This window comes from Dryobates pubescens, chromosome 26 (genome assembly GCF_014839835.1).
Source record: "Dryobates pubescens isolate bDryPub1 chromosome 26, bDryPub1.pri, whole genome shotgun sequence".
Lineage (NCBI taxonomy): Eukaryota > Metazoa > Chordata > Aves > Piciformes > Picidae > Dryobates > Dryobates pubescens.
Window position 1 is genome coordinate 9,154,095 of NC_071637.1, and position 17,532 is coordinate 9,171,626.

Genomic DNA, 17,532 nt, shown 5'->3' on the forward strand with positions numbered 1-17,532 from the left:
GTCCACAGGTCTGCAGAGGCCACTGCAAGAATACCACCTACCTCAGTGGCTTGTATTGAGAAACAAGGGTTTTTTTTTTTCCCTTTGTCTTCTATGACTGCTTAGAAATGTAATTCTGCAGATTTTACAAAATTCTCATCTGATATGCAGGTAAAACCTTCACTCAGATAAAGAAAGAATGGCAGCTATTCACTCCACAGGCAAGGTTTTTATGTCTTGGTTTATGCCTTAATGTCATATTACTCATCAGAAAACGGTAAATAACAAACTTAAAAATTAAAGGACTACATGATTTTTTTTTTTAAAGGATAAGTGTTTGTTTATTTAATCATAAGGAGGTCAAAATATACAGTACTGTATCACTTAGATGCTAGTATGGATTAAAATGTCAGGCCCACGGTTCCCTGTCCAGGTTAGCCTAGGGTTGAATAAATAGAAATCTTAATTTCTGCAAAATTTGTTAGCTACAGATATTAAAGGTGTCTTGTGAAGCAGGGAGGTGCGTGGACAGCCTTGATTTTGTTTTTCATTAGGATTAATTACATGTATAGATATAAACAAATATCAGATGAAACAAGTTTCCTATCACCTGAAGAAACATTAATAACAGGATTGTAGGTACAGCCTTGTGGTTAGGACTGGGGGGAGGGGGAGGGGATGGGACGACGAGAGTGCCCCCTTGTGTTCCTATTAGAACCTTAAATAGCTTCTAATTAGTTATCCCACTTTACCAAGACAAGAAAGAAGTTGTCTCAATTGTGTAAAGCCTTTGCATTTTAGCATTTTAATTTACATTAATAACCAATATGAAGCATAACTTTATAACCACTGATTCTATTATACTGCAGACTTTTTGCTAATTTCAGCTCTATTGAAAACCATAAAAGGTAACTTGGATGTTTTTACACTTAAGTATAACATTTATCAAAGGAGATTTTTCTTTCCTGGCTGCTTTAAAGCTCTCTAAAGCTGAGGATTTGTTGCTCATGCCTTGCTGCACAAACTGCATTCCTTTGTCACATGCATTTTTTTCTGCCGTTTATTTAATTCACTGCCACTTTCTTACCTTACATACTCTACCCTCTATAGACTTAAAATTGTCCACATGACCTTTCTTTAAATATACTACACATTGATCAATGATCTTTAGAGTTGCTTTCTAACATCTAATGAACAAATCCTGTAAATGATATGCCATAAATGATACACCAGTGTTTGCTTTAGCCTCAGGCATCTGATGACAGCCATGTAAAGGAAAATAATGAGTCATCCCTACTGCAAGGGAGTTTACAGAGAGCTGCTGATCCTTCAGCAGCCAAGTGTATTCATTACTTGGATTTCCCGGCAGGTAGGATAGACACTGGATCTGTTTGCACTTCTGCATCAGACATCCTTTTGGAACCCTGTGGAATAAGATACAGAAATTTATAAAAATTCTCAAATACTTCAGAAGAGTTAAGTCTGAGACTATGTGCTGAAGTTCTGCTACAAGATATTTTCTACTCACTTCACCTCTCTGCTTTTCTTAATTTATACTTTAATTATTAATCATGAATAGATGAGAGTCTTGACAATCCCAGAAAGCTACTGACTGTGACTGCCTGAATGTGTTGGTTATTTTAATATCATTTTCCCAGTTCACATGGAAAGCAATTGTCTTTAGAAACCAGACTGACACACCAGAGACGTGTTGCTGTGTACCTGTAGTATTGTATTTTTGGCATAACTTTCTCTAAAATTTCCCTGGCTTCAATGGTTCACTGAAACCATGCTAGGAGTCCTTCAGGCATGATTAATAGTGTATTATAGCCAGCCTTGGTCTGCTCTAAGTTAAAGGAACATTAAACACTTTTATGCATGACAGGTATTTGACAATGCCAGAGTAATAAAGCTTTTTTGCACTACAAATATAATACTGGTTTTGGAATCAGTTCAAGGCACTAATCTGGTTTAGATGAAGGAAATGCATAGATCTAGCTATACCAACTAAACTTTTGACTAGTAATTGATAAAAAACTTGGCTTTAGTTTAAGATTCCTTGACCTAATTTTACTGGCCTTGAAGTCATTGAAACTTCAGAACATGATAGCAAAATGGGTCTACAACCACTGTTTCAAAGGTCACCTAACATTGCATAGGCTGCCAATCCTGTTTGTAGACAGATGCCTTAACCATTACTTGCTAAACAGAAAAAAACAGCATGACAAAGCTAAAGGTGTCTGCTGTGTGCTTTCCCTACAATAGGAACTGTCCAGAATCACATGCAAATTGTCCTTTCACACACTAGATTTTACACTGAAAACCTGACTCATCAGTTCAGGACACCATAGGACTATTCTGTGTCAGACTGGGAGTATGAAAGATCTCAACTTCCTCATCCCTTTCAAGGAAACAAAAACAGTGGTTTATTTTTTCTTTTCTTTTTAAAATACTGATTAGACTCCACCTCACTGATATTCTTTTAATTTTTCACCTTTGAAAGCCTGAGTATAAAAAAAGAGCAGCCAAAATTTGCAATGGACTGAAAATCTTTAACTGCAATTTTGTACAGCTCAGCTGGGAGCAAGAGGTTTGCTTCTCCTTACACACGTTGAATTTGAAAGATGATCCTGAGCAGAATAATGGAGTTTGGGGTTCTTTTGGCCACTTGCATGGAGCAGCAAATAGAAGACATATAAGGAAAAAAAAAAGAAAATAAAAGGAAAAAAAAGAGTGTAATATGTTCTAATAGTCATCAAACAATACCAAACTCATCTAGTAACCCTAAAAACCTACACACCAGATAAAAGATTTACCACATTACTAGGGTAATGGAGCCTGTAAACGGTGGCTGTTCCTGCCTGATGAATGCAGGTATTGAGCCAGTTCTAGACTGATCTAGGAAACAAGATGATACTACTTGCCATTTCTCCTAAAAACGGTGGGAGGGAGAAGTAGAGCAGGAGCTCATTTGAGATAATCCCCATTTTGACTCATTTAGCACATTTGAAGAAGTATCTTATTTGCTTATACTACAGTCTCCCTGCTGCACCCATTTTCAAGGTGGCTGCTGATTAAAGCAGGAAGCTTTGAGGGAGCTTGTCTGATAATTCTTGTTAAACTGGAATTTCCAATCCCAGTGTGAAATAAAGAACTTTGTTCCTGCCCTTTTAACAGGCAAATTCCGGCTCTGCCCTCAGATTCAGAAGCACAGGTAGCACCGGCTCACCTCTTGCTCTCAGTTACTTGGTGTAAGCCCTTTTTCAAGCACAGTGAAGTTCCCTATATTTGTGATAGCTAAACTGGAATGTATTATTTTGGGCAGAGCACTTTAAAGCACTCACAGAGAAATGTTATGGTATTAGAGGATTTTTTTTTCCCCAGCTTGTGCCCAGGAGAAGTTAGTGTCAGTATACCAGATACTCTGATCAGAATAGGTCAGAATAGTTTCCACATGCTAAGCACTCCCTGCTTCTGATAACTTAAGTATGAGTTATTCCAGCTCAGACAACAATGTCATTAATCTTTTTTTTCTTTCTTTCTTTCTTTTTCCCCCCCTAATCTAATCTTTCTAAGACTCACTAAATACCTTTGCATTTTATATAGCTTATAAATTAATCTCTTTTACCATAGGAACAACCACTGAACCTTATCGTCTGTGCTAAAACCACACAGCTGAGCCGTAACACTGTTTGCTTGTGTAAGTGGCTCCACTTGTATCAAAAGTTTTAGCATTTGTTAGCCCAACTGGGAGCAGATGCTTGAACTGCAGTGTGTCAGCTGCATTCCTGCTCTGTGACATCCTCTTACTCTGTGCCCTTTCCCAGAGGAATCGTATTCAGGAGAGAGTGGTGTTAAAATAGCTGTTATTGAAATAGCTCACTAGAATTTATGAGGAGCTTGGTGTGCACAGGTTATGTGATCAAGTAAAGTCTGCTGGACCCCCTGTTAAATATCCCTGTTTCCATTTTACTAGCAGGCTTAATATTTCTGCTGAGTTTGTACCAGATATTTGAGCTGTTATCTTGAAACTGAAATTTTGGCATTGGTTTGTGCGTGATCTAATACTTTTAGGTTAATGATTACACCTTCCTGGGACTTAGTATGATCACCTAGGAGATGTGTAGATTTTTGTTAGTAGCCTTGCAGAAGCAGGTTTCTTAGGTATGGGTAACCTTGGAGATATTTAAAAAGAGGTAGTCATTTTTCTGTGAGATATTTTCCATACTAGACCTCATTGTTGCCATTTTCTTTGTTTTCTCCCAGTTCAAAAGCATAACAAACTCACCAAATCAGCTATACTGTTTAAAAAACACCACCCCCCCCCCCACACACACACAAGTATTTTTTGGTAAGTGCCACCTTTCATTAATGGGAGAGAGAAACTGCAAGCCTCTATAATTGCATCAGAAGATAAGGGACTATAGAGCCAAACTGTCTGGCATACTACTCAAGCAAGAAGAATATCTCACAGAACATCTCTACTTCTTCTACATTTATTCTGCATTTTTTTTCCCCAAAATGGTCTTTTTATTTCTACACAATCTCCACTCTTGATCAAAAAGCTTTTCCTTGCTGTTTCAGCTGAGACACTTTTCCTGCCTCTCTCTGTGTCTTTCATGAACTTGCACTTGGAAAGCATTTTTCCTCACAAGCTTCCACTTCCTCATATCTCCCTTTCTGGAATAATTCTATATTTGTATCTATTGCTAAACCCTATGAAAGATTTTTCTTTCTTTCTTTGTTTTTTTTTTTTTTTTGGATAGAGCTTGGATGAATGACTCTATACAAAATAAAGTGCACTTGTCAAGAGACAAACACTTTTTCACACAGTATCTACAGTGAGAGTTTTGACAAAGGAGGTCTCTCAGTGTTTAATTTCAACAAATATCTCCAGGCCAGAGAAACAAATCTCAATTATCTCCAGCAATAATAGAGGTAGTTAACATTTACCCCATTTCTTGATAATCTGTGCTAGAAAAATGTGGCTATCTTCCTCCCCTCCAGCTGACATAAGAGATATGTTTGAGTGGTTTAAGTAAGAGAACTCCTGATTTCAGTGCTGGGGAGAGGTTGCCAATAGCCACAGCAGGATACGACACCTCCACACCACAGTGGTGAGCATGGATCAGATGTTACCTGCATGCACCAGTGCACAGTGGAAATTTCATACAGAAATTGGAGGCAAAGGCATTGAGGAAAGAGAAGTGCACACAAACGTGCATTTGATAACTTCAGTCAGCCAACAATGCACAGATATATATAAAACAATACCCTGACCTTTTCATATTGCATTAAGCAAAAAGATCTCTTCTCTTGACTTTACTGGGAGCTAAGAGGAATGGATGCCAGTGCAAGGTGGTAGTTATGCTAGGTGAACCCCAAGACTTCCTTGTTCAATTGAAACTATAGGAAAACCCAGCTGATTTTGTAGTGGATCAGGATTTTACCCTGGAACAACGGGGAGAAAGAGAAAGCAGAAGTGGCTGAACTGTTGCTGATATTGCAACTGAATTGATATTGCAGAAAGTTATTTTTCTTTTGTTCTTAATTCCCCTTCTAATATGTGATTATTTTGGTAATGCAAATTGCCCTCTGTAGGATACATAGTAATTCTGTGAAATGTGTGCAAATTAAACACTTCTCACGATGTGGAAAAACATCTGCCTCTGAATGAGTCATAATGCTCTGCATGCCAGCCTAACTTTGCAACCTGCTGTCCTAACAGGGCTAATTTTCAAATCTGCATTAACATTTCAATATATACTGCTTGACTTTTCTTCTTTCAGGACTGACTTTTTCTTTCCTTAGAAGCAGGGTAGGGAGGGAAGGAGGAAAATCTCTGTCTCTCTCGGGGGGGCAGATTCACCAGGAATCATTGCAGGTAACCGTCAAATCTCTTTAAGTTCTTTACATCACTTGAGATTTCGTGATGAAGCTCAGTTTACACATGAGGTTTCCAAAAAGATGCCAAAAATGACCCCATAGCTCTGTGTATTCATTGCTACTGTGACAGTGTGAGGAAAGAGGAGCAAACTCTATCCTTCCAATGGATTTATAAGAAGTGATGGAAATTGGCCTTCTAGCAGGGGCTTTGAGAGGCAGTCCCAGGTTTAACCTGTGCTTTTTTTTTTCTGCATTGGCCCCTGAATATGCACAAGGGAAAAAATAAATTTTTCATGTATGCAATGCTCTGAGGAGCCACTAGCTGCATCAGTAACACCAAACTTTTTAGAAACCCTGATTCCTAGCACACTGAGTTATTTTGCTTCTACATTTCAAGTTTCAGTGGAGTGGGCACAGCAAATTTAGGGTAAGACATGACAAAATAAAGCCAGAAGCAAAAGAATACCATGCACATTTTCCTATGTGCTTTAAATATTCTATAACTGATTGCTAACACAAGGTGCTTATCTTGTGACCACTATTATGGTTCCCCACCCACCCAGTGGTCTACCTTGAGGTTTTGCTTGCAGGGATTTCTCATCTTTCAGAGACATCCCAGCTGAGCTGAACCACCGTCACACAGGCATCTCTGGTAAACTGGCACCACCTCCACTTTTCCTTAATAAACACACTGTAATTTGTAGGTGGTTCAGTACTTGCTAAAGGAACAGCTAAGTCATCCTAGTAGCCAAGGCATAAACCTCTAAAACAGAAGTGTGGGAACAATTATAGCTCTCATAGTAAACCATACCTGCCTATGAATCAATACCCTGAGGTCCAGAGTTTTCTTGCCTTAGCCCAAAAACTTGCTGTTTGGCCTTAGTCCTGCAAGCTGCTTGTGAAGTTGCACAGCATATGAGCACATATCTCACACCAGTAACAGCTTGCAGGCTGGGTGTTTAAATCAGCTGAAAAAAATGACTAAAAAGATAAGATCAACTTAACGTACAAGGCCCTTAAAAAACCCTCCAAGTGACTGCCTCTTCTCTGTTTTCTTGAAGGAGGGTTCCTTTGAAGCATCTCCTCCGTTCTGGATGGAGTCGGTCTCGGCCGCTTGCTGCTCCCTGGAGTCTGGCTGCTCCCTGGTTTCCTGTTTGCTGCCTTTCTGCTTGCTCAGCTCCACTGTAGACTTCTTGTCTTTTGAACTCTCTTTGCTCTTTTGGCCCACAGGTTCACTTTCAGCTGGGGCAACTGGCCTCTCTGTGGAGTTTAACGTCTAAAGCAGTTTCAAACAATGGTTATTTTTAGTGTGAAATGTAAACATTTTGGAAGGCAATCTATAAATATATTAAAAAATGAAAGGCCACCTGGCAGGGAGAAATCCTGCTGTCCAACAGGTTTGCATTTACAGAGCCTGGGACAAACTCCTGCAGCCTTGGCTTAGGGAAGGACTCTCAGGGAGCTGACAGAATTACTTACAAAGACTGCAAGCTCAAATCATCCCCACACAGACTTGCTCTATTTACACATACATCTATGCTGAAGCTGTTTCAGGAGGCAGAGAATATGCGTGGAAAAGATGCACAGCCACAAACATCCACTGCCACCTGAGGCTGCCAGGCTTTTGCATCCCAGGGTGTGAAAGCACCCAAAAAAATATAAGGGAAAGATTTAGGATAGAAAAAAGACACCATAAAGGAAAGGGTATAACAAACTCTGCTGGAGAACTGCAACACTCCACCAAAAAATTAACAGTTCAGGGTTTGGCTATGGAAGGCCACAGCATCACAGAAAATTTCATGTACAAATGCAAAAGAAGAGACAAGAAATATTCCAAAGACACAATGACAGAGCACCTGTTACAGCAAGGGAAAAGACTCTGAAACTCAGACAAATATGAGCTACGTTTGAAGTTCACAAGAGAAAAAACAGATACGGTAAACAAAGGATAAGACAATGAAACTGTCACTGTTTGCAGAGTAACAAATGACTAGCTATGGTTTTGCTAGGAGATCTGTTTGCAAATGTGCTTTTCTTTTTTTCCCATGAAAAAAAAAATCATATTGTCTTATTTATTAAAACAATAATTAAACTAGCACACACATCTACTGTGAAAAGCTGGAAATCTTACATCTTCCTGCAGGGCACAGCACAGAGCTGATTACTGTGTTATTTTCCAACTTCAGGGATTTTGCCATTAGTTTTGAAATATTTGGTGTTCTTCTAAAGCTTAGGGTTATACACTTAAATGACAAGCTTTGCTTTCATTAAAAACAAAAACATTTTTACACATTATGTTTTCAGAGAAAAACCTGAAAGCAAAAATTCTAGAGAAACACAATTCAAATACACCTCTCATGTCTGTTAAAAAAACCCCAAACCCTCAAGCCACTCTAATTTTGGGGAAACAAGTGAGAGAGGGTGGCAATACTACCACTGACACTTTAAGCTTGATTCACCTTTCTTCCCCATCTAATCTTCAAGAAGTCTCAACATATAAAATGTAGAACCTGCAACCATGTAATCCATTCAGTCTTGACCAGTTAGCTTAAGTCCTTGACAAAGTATTTGCTTGTATTTGACTGTTTCCTTCTCCAAAGGACAGATAGATGTGGTTATAAATTTATTTACAACTGGATTTGTCTGCTTTTAGACTTAAAAAACAAAACCAACCAAGCAGTCATGAAGCGAGCCTTTGCTCTAGTTCTGTAGGACATACATGAAGACAGCATATGACACCTAGGGATGCAGGTGATCAGTAGCCCCATACACACAGGCCCCATCTGGGTGTCAATAGTTTATTAAAGCAAATTCAGTAATACCAGAGTAGAGGAGAACTGTCATCTGGGGCTGCATGAACACTGCACACTGCCTGCATCTTCTTCACCTTGCTTCAGGAGAGAGACCTTCTTGGACACACTTATAAGTGCCCAAGCTCTGCCCAGGGAGGTGTTGGTTTCCCCAGCATTGGACAGTTTTAGGATTCAGCTAGGCAGGGTGCAAGGCCACCTTGTCTAGACCATGCTTTTGCCAAGGTAATCCTTGAAGTCCTTTCCAACCTGGTATTCTATGATTCCCTGCCAGCACAAGGACAAAACAGAACTTCACAACCCCAAGTTTAATTCTCTCTCTCTCTGACTCATTTTAACTATCAGATGGGAAGCTCTTGGTTGCTGAACCTGTCAGTTAGTTTGACAAGATCCTTCTTACTCTTATTTGCCTTCATTTGCTTTTGAAATATTTCTCTTTGGTACAATTGCAAATGTGAACATTCAATTCAAAAATAACCACAGCATCCAGAATACTGCTGTGAAACTGGATACATGTCTGAGATCAGAGGTGCCAGAAAACTTCTAGCCCCTATTAACATTCTATGAAATCTGTGGGTTGACTCTGTGGGTGTAAAATCAGAGTCTTCTTCAGCACACATGTTTGTTTGTGTAGGTGCCTCGTAGTTACGGTATTGCAGCCAACTCTGAATGGGATGCAACAGGACTGTTTCTGTGAGCAGGTTTCAGCCTTTGAAGTTAGTCAAACAAAACAGTTAAAAAAGGCATTCATAATACATTTTCCAGGCAAAATAAGGAAAAAAAAATCCAATCAGATAATCTCTTTGAGGTGTTTCATATTAACCTTGAAAGGCAGGAAATTGGCATATTTTATATTGATGGGAGCAGCTCAGGAAACACAAAGTGAAGCCTATGAATAATGAAACATGTTAATATTTCTTATTCTAAAGGGTGATCTGCACCTGACAGATTGCTTTTACCTCAGCACTAACAGTGCCACTGAAAAAAAAAAAAAAAAAGATTAACAGGATAGTACTTTTTCCCATAGTGTTACAGGAGACCTCATTGCAAGGCTGCTATTCAAGTGTAAAAAGACAGATCCTTAAATTTCTGCAGGTTCTGGGTCAGTATTGTAATGCTGTTCTGTTGCATACAGAATGGCAGTGACGAAACATGAAGAAGAATCGCAGCACTCCAGAGCTGCAATAGCATAATTTAAGGAGATCATTTCACAGAAATCCTAGTAAAGAAAAAAGTTATCAGCAGATGCAGTCTTCTATGAACTATGACTAATAAGTTGAGCTTAAAAAAAAAAAAAAAAGAAGGAAACTGGCTGCTAATTAAAATAATAAAAAGTGGATCCGTGACCGTAATTTTTAGTCACTTACTCAGACCATTTCACAAAGCTGTTGCATGAAATAAGCAATAAATGTCACTGGACCTTCTATATTCAGGATGCTTTTAGAGACAGAATTAATAATCTTAGTATCACATGACAGCAGGCAAACAGGAAGAGGGAGAAAATACTTTTACCATTAATTAAAAGGGAAAATAAAAAAGGAAATTCCGGAAGGTGAATTTTCAGTACAGCTTCAGTTTTGCTCTCAGGTCAAAGGAAACTCTATGTCCATACACAGAACCTGTGTGTTGTGCCTTACTACTGAATGTAAGTACTTGTGATATCTTGTCTTGCAGTGGAGGAGGGTATGACTCTCAGAAGAAATAATATTTGCCTTTCTAATGAAAATGTGATGATTCTGAGGCATTTAAAAGCCTTGAATACAATGTCAAGGTTGCATCTGAAGTTTTGGGTTAGATTTTATGAACACAGAATGAAGAAAAGCAGAATACACACAAAAAATGATTTCCTGGCTTTTGTTAAATTACAGTGAATGGTTTTCATTCTTACTTTCATTTCTCTTTAGAGTTTCCACCTAAATGATCCTTCCTCAGTAGACAAGTATATCAACAAAGTAAAAATTATTCTAGCTGCATATATTTAGTTTCACTGCCTAAGCCAAGGTACATGCAGAAAGCAAAGTAATAGCAAGAGAGAGAGGAATAAAAACTGAACAAACCCCCACCAATTATTTTAAAAGAATGAACACATCTGGACAAAAGCATCAAAAGCAAACAAACAAACAAAACCAAACAAAAACTGATAGCAGCCCTTTGAAATCTTGTTTAATAGTATTAATAGGTAAAATAGAGAAGAAATATGTACACATATGAAGCACAGTGAGCATGTAGCACTTTTATTTCAGTGATTTTTACATGTCAAAATCTAAAGTATGGGAATAGGTGGCAAGAACCCATCACCAGAAGAAGAGAAAATCCAAGGACTTACTTGGTGACTGGGGCTTGGGCCATTTACCTCTTCTGAACTGGCTGTCCATCCATCACCCTTGACTGACTAAAATAACAAAGGATTATAGGACTTCTAACTGAGTTCCTGTTTGAGGCATTAATTCAATACGAAAACACAAAAATCAAGACCTGCAAAGTTTGCTTTAAGGTTGCTCTTCGCAACACTAAACCAAAACCAGACGCTTCAGAAACTCTGCCAACACTTCTGAAACACCCACATCTTCTAGGTAGATTTTTTCCCTAGTTCTTTTCTCTGTGAAGTGATTGTCTCTGGCAAGTCAATTTTCCCATTATGACCTGAGAAATATGAATGAGGTGTCAGCAGACCAGAGATCTTTTCAGCCAGTAAACAAGACAGTGCTATCAGCCCTACCACTGTAGTTTTCTAGGAAAGAGCTCTTCCTTGCTTTGCAGAGGCAAAATCAGTCTTACAAACTCTAGTGGGACTTCATTTCTATTTAATGATCCTACCAAGTGCATATCCTGTGATTAATTAAAACCCATTCAGCTTCAAGGATATATTTTGATATTTTACCATCAGCATCCATTTTTCCACAATTTTTGCTTTCCTGTTTGTGCCTTCTCTTTCTACACATCTAAGAAATGGTCCTTGGTGCCCAGTCTTCCCAGCCCAAGGCTGAGTCACCGGCAAATCATTCTAAGCAAAGCTTGACTCTGAGACGTGTTTTTAAGGTACAATCCTCCACCTAGGCTTAAAAATGAGGAAAACCTCTTTGACATAAAAAGCTCGAGGAGAGGCAGTCACAAGATTTGTGACAAAGGTTAGTTAAAATTATTACTAGATAAGAAACAAGAGGAATAGTATGCACATGTTTAATTAAAAAGCATGTCAGAGGGTTCAATGTGGCATTCTCCTGAGCGCCATATAATCCGCAGGAGCTTAGCAGAAAAGCATAAAATAAACTCCAGAATTTCAAAGTGCCCAGAATTTAAATGTCATTTTTCATTGCATAAGTTCAATGAAAACAATGAAAGGATGTGACTTTTGTTCTAAAGATAGATCAGGCGGATTTGTGGTTTTCTGCAGCTTGTAGATTTGTTACTCGAAGCACAGAAGCATCATCTTGATTATAGGTATGGTGTTACTGCGAGGACCTACCTCACACTGATTTTCCTATGAAACCACAGAAAATCAATAAGTAGCAGTAGCACAACAGAAGACTAAGGCACTCCATGACAAATCATTATTTGTCACAAACGGTGGGAAAAATTCTCTTTCTGGAACATGCTGCTGCACGGTCTCTTTCATGTTTATGCTCGTGACTCTTTATCTGTGCAAGAGGTTGCAGAAATGGAAGGGAGGAAGCACAGTGCGGTCTGTCTCAACATTACAGGATGGAAGCTCAGTCCAGAGTGTATGAAGATGTATTGTGATAAGATCTGGTTTGCACTTCTATTTCAGCAAACCTTTAAATGTCTTCATTAAGGGAAAAAAAAAATAAAGAAGAAGAAGAAGAAGAAGAAGAAAAGAAAAAGAATTTGTTGTAACAGCAACCACTTTGTTACCTTTTTTCCCTGGGGGAAGTGGGGAAAGAAGAACAAGCTGTGCTTCAGCCAACCTTTAGCAATACACCTTTTTTACTTCTTCTATTTTTTTTTCTTATTTTTTTTCCCTCTTTTTAAATTTTCTTCTTCTTCTTCTTCTTCTTTTTTTTTTTTTTTAACCAGAAGACAAATCACAAAGTAAAGACCTTGAGGTCTTTGTCTACACAAAGTTCCCTCTTGCCTTCAGTAAAACGTGTACGTAATGATCACAAGGATTTCTCTCTAGAGCACTGCTGACCTCTTGTCCTTGCCTTTGGTCATTTAGGATTGCTGCTGCTGAAAGCTTCTTGAAAGGGTTTTCTGCCTTCTGCAGCAATAAGGGTGGATCAGCATATCATTAAATAGAGGAGGACAGGGACAAGAATTAGGCTTGCTACATTTTCATGGATAATGAAGGAAAATTAAGTCGGGAGACATGAAACAGTTATTCTCGATTCCAAATGGTATTTGTTATGTCAAAATTTATTTACATGAGGAAGAAGACTAGCACAGACACTGCTGGCAATTTGGAAAAAATCCTTTTTGTTATTCCAGAAGGATATATTCTCCTTGGGAGTATATTCATTAATCCAGAAATAGGACATTTTATTTGCAGAGACCATAATCAATTCCATCTCAGACCAGCCATGCTGCCAGTCAACTTTCTGGCTGAGGACAAGGGCTACAGCCTCAGTTAAAAGTTGGCATTATGATTAAAACAAAAAAAAAAGGTGCCCTTTTTGCACCTTTCTTGTCTCTACAAAATATCTGATTTTGAAGAGATTTATCTTACCTAGCTTTGCATCTCTTTATATTCCATAGAGAAAAGGAGAAACTTTCAGGTCTCACATCATCTGACATGTCCTCAATACTAAGGAGCTCTCAGACCTGCTCACCTCTACCTGGTGCCTTTAAAAGGAACCTGGGATAACTAGCTCGGATGCAGCCACTGCTGTCAAGACATGTGCATTGGCTCTGATAAATGATAAAATAGATGTTTGATTTTGATTAACGAGGCATGAGAAACTTTCATCTGGAAGCACAAGATTTCACATTCACTTAGGTGTGGCTTAGATAAAAGAGCAGTGGTATTTCTTCATCTCTTATTGAATCACAGGGTTTTAAACTAATCCTTTATGTCTTTCTATAATTTCCCTATAGCTTTTTTTAGCATTAGTTAACCCTCTCCCATTTTAACCACAGCAATGGGTTTTGTGACCTTTGTAATTGCAAACAATTCATCACAAATAAGAAGAGACATCTGTAATGAGCAAATCAGCGGGCAGCCTGTGAGATATACAGTGTCTTTTCCATAGTACGCTACCCCTGGCTTTCAGGATGCCTGTACTTGTGTCAGTAGTGGCAACTATGGTGCTATGGATCGAAATGTTTTCCTGAAATCAGTCTGTGCTTGTGCTCTCTGAGCAGAGCACATCAAGACTGAGGCACATGAAGAATAACTGACTTGCCTGTCTGAGACTTACAAAAGACTGAAGTAGAATTAAACTTAGGTTTTGAGTCTCAGACTTGAATCCCAGGATGATAAGCCACCTTTTCTTAGACACCTGGTTGGTTGACCCATGTAACATAGCTGTGGATGTTATCAGAATACTATGGGATCATCTGCAGGAGGAAGAGAAACCCAGTAAACAATCTTATTAATGTAAAATTATAAGCCAATGTCTTTTTGCAGCCCAAGCAATAATACATTTATTTCCAGAATGGAAGCTAAACAATAAAGTGTATCAGTAAACAGAAGCCTGGATTTTATCAAAGAAGTCCTGCCACATTCCTTCTCACTGGCAGTCATGGTTTGTTCAGAGGCCACAAGTACCTGTGCTTAGCGAGATCCTATCTTATAAGAATTCAAGGCCTGCTCCACCTGCAACAAGAAAGAAGTGCTCCAAGAGGACCTGCTGGCTGAGTGACCTGCCTCACGTGGATGGCATACTTTGTACAGGCTCTGATGCCACTTCAAGGCATTTTCCCACACCTCCAGGAATCTCCTTTCCCTGTGTCCCCTGTGGAAGGTGGAACACCACAAGGTACATCTAGGTATTGGCTGAGGCTGGTCCAGATTTGCAGGTGAAAGAGATTGAAGAGATGTAACCACAAGACAACATAATTTTAGCACCTCTTAAGTGAGCCACTGGGGATAAGGACTTAGCTCCTCACACAGGTAGGAGGTGCAAGGGGATAGGATGATAACAGGCTCTTTACTGTGCAACTCAAATGTACATTCATGCTGTGACCGGAGCTGCGGTGTAAACTCTCGTATGTCTGAGTTAGTTTTAAATAAACTAGGGTTAGCAGGAACAGAAGACCAATGACATTAGCATGAGAACTGGGAGTCTGTGAATGGTAGCCCCCCAAAATGTGCAAATTGCTCTGTGCTGAGCTCCATGGTGCCAGAATTATGCTGCTTCCAGGACATGAGCTGGCAATTGCAGAGCTGGCAATTGCAAACCTGGCTCCAGAATTCCTCCACTTTATGGCTGTTACTGTAGAGTAGCCAGACCTCAAGACAAAACTACAGTAAAAAGTGACCTTTTATGACTGGAAATTATACCTTCCAGTAGACAGGCTGCCAGTATAGCTATTCTGAGCAGAAGAGCCCTATTAGACAACTCTGAAGTACTCAGTTTTCAGCCTCACAGCACTGGAGCTTATCCGTCTTTTCCTTGTGAGAAAAAAATCAAGCCTGTGTTGGAGTCTCAAATATTTTGTGCATTTTCAGCTCTTACCACTAGTTTCAAAGCTTTACTGAAGCTACTTGTTTAGTAGTGGCTCAGAATCCTTCTGTCTGCCTTAGGAATCAGAAACACTGAGTGACCAGTCAGCACGAAGCTGTAGGGCAGCTGCATAGCTCTGACTGTGCGTAACAGCATGGCATTGATCCAGTAATCCAGAAGCTTTCCAGAGGAAACAGCCTGGGACATACTTCAAGGACAATACATTTACTAAAATAATCCACAATCTGCTTGGAAATTGATGGCCAAAAGTAGTGCAGATGAATACTAGAGGCTTCAAAAACCTGTAAAACCAGTTACACAGCCAATACAGCTGTTTCCTGGGTAGGCTGAAGTTTGCCTACACACTAGTTCTGTCTTTCTAGGCCAAAATCTGGATTCAACTCCTGCTTTGATTAGAGCAGTGTTACATTTACTGCTTTTAACACAGCTCTGTTTACTTCCATGGTGACTAAGGTGGGTGTGGAATAGCTTTGGGTTTTTTTAATCAGTGTTATTTTTTTTGGTAGGCTGAGATGATCTGAAGTCATGGTTGCAACAGATGTTAGTCTCTGATACACACTGGCCCTGAGTCAGCTTCTTCATGCCCAGCATGCACCATGGTGACAATCCTCTATGCAGGATGACCACAAGTCTCCCTGGATTTAGAAATAAGTTTGTGATTTTCCCAAAGTGACTAGTTTTATAAATCTTACGGGGGTGCACAATTCTTGGCTGATACTAAGAATTTTAGTTTGGATCCTCAAATACACTGGAGCAACTATGTAGTAAAATAACTCTGAAGAACAAAAAGCAAATGCACCCATTGTGTGTTGAGCTGAAGATAACAACAACAAAAAAACCCCACAACAACCCCATGCAGTGCTACAGGCTGGGGTCGGAGTGGCTGGAGAGCTGCCAAAGAGAAAGGGACCTGGGGGTACTGATTGACAGCCAGCTGAACATGAGCCAACAGTGTGCCCAGGTGGCCAAGAAGGCCAGTGGCATCCTGGCCTGCATCAAGAATAGTGTGGCCAGCAGGAGCAGGGAAGACATTGTGCTCCTGTTCTCAGCACTGGTTAGGCCACACCTTGAGTACTGTGTCCAGCTCTGGGTCCCTCAATTTAAGAAGGACATTGAGACTCTTGAACATGTCCAGAGAAGGGCAACGAGGCTGGGGAGAGGCCTCGAGCACAAGCCCTACAAGGAGAGGCTGAGGGAGCTGGGATTGTTTAGCCTGGAGAAGAGGAGGCTCAAGGGAGACCTTATTGCTGTCTACAACTACCTGAAGGGTGTTCGTAGCCAGGAGGGGGTTGGTCTCTTCTCCCAGACAGCCAGCACCAGAATGAGGACACAGTGTCAAGCTGCACCAGGGGAAGTTTAGGCTCAAGGGGAGGAGAAAGTTCTTCACAGAGAGAGCTGTTAGCCATTGGAATGTGCTACCCAAGGAGGTGGTGGAGTCACCGTCCCTGGAGGTGTTCAAGAGGGGGATTGGACATGGCACTTGGTGCCACGGTCTAGTAGGCATGAGGTCTTGGGTGACAGGTTGGACTTGATGATCTTTGAGGTCTTTTCCAGCCTTGTTGATTCTATGATTCTATAAAGCAAACCCCAATATTTTGGAAATAAAATAAAAAAAACAACCACAAACAACAAACAAGCAAACAAAAAAAACCCAACAAAACCAAAAAACCCACCAGGATTTGGGCTGTTGCATGCACCTTCCATGAGCTCACTCACAGATTTTAACCTCTGGCAATGTGACTGCTCACACCAGCATGTACCAGTGAGCAGCCAGCCTGGGCTATTTATTGCATTGTGCAGTAAGAAATTACCTTTTTAAAATCTTAATGCATAAGCTACTCTGACACCCACACCATGTAGCTGCCTGGAAATAAAAAAGCATTGATTAAAAAACCCAGAAATCTTCCATAGACATTTGTGAACCGTGCCAAAACAGATCAATTACCACAGAAAGCCTCAAGGCCCGCTACAATTTTAAACAGAGAAGTATTAGTTCTAGACTTGGGTTATTTTCTTTCTTGGCCACTTTACTGAACTCTTTTGAGGAACAGAGTCTGGCTGTTGCCAGACAAAGCCATCAGGACAGCTTCATGCCTACAACCACAGGATGACAACAAGCCACCTTATCACCTTGGTGGTTTCCTTCCTCTCTCCGGTGTTCTGGGAATAAGGATTAGATTCTACTTTTGTCTTTAATGTTTCTATCTCACGAG

At 39.9% G+C, this 17,532-nt stretch overlaps 1 protein-coding gene across 1 annotated transcript in view; it reads right to left on the reverse strand.

Moving 5' to 3' along the window:
* Positions 1-298: 298 nt before the first annotated feature.
* BCAS1 (brain enriched myelin associated protein 1) overlaps positions 299-17,532 on the reverse strand; it is a 51,866-nt gene continuing 34,632 nt past the window's right edge. The window contains exons 10-12 of the mRNA XM_054173354.1: positions 11,002-11,067; positions 6,875-7,141; positions 299-1,403 (exon numbers count right to left, since the gene is read on the reverse strand). Coding sequence (XP_054029329.1) covers positions 1,329-1,403; positions 6,875-7,141; positions 11,002-11,067 — 408 coding nt within the window. The 3' untranslated portion in view covers positions 299-1,328. The remainder of the gene's footprint in view (positions 1,404-6,874; positions 7,142-11,001; positions 11,068-17,532) is intronic.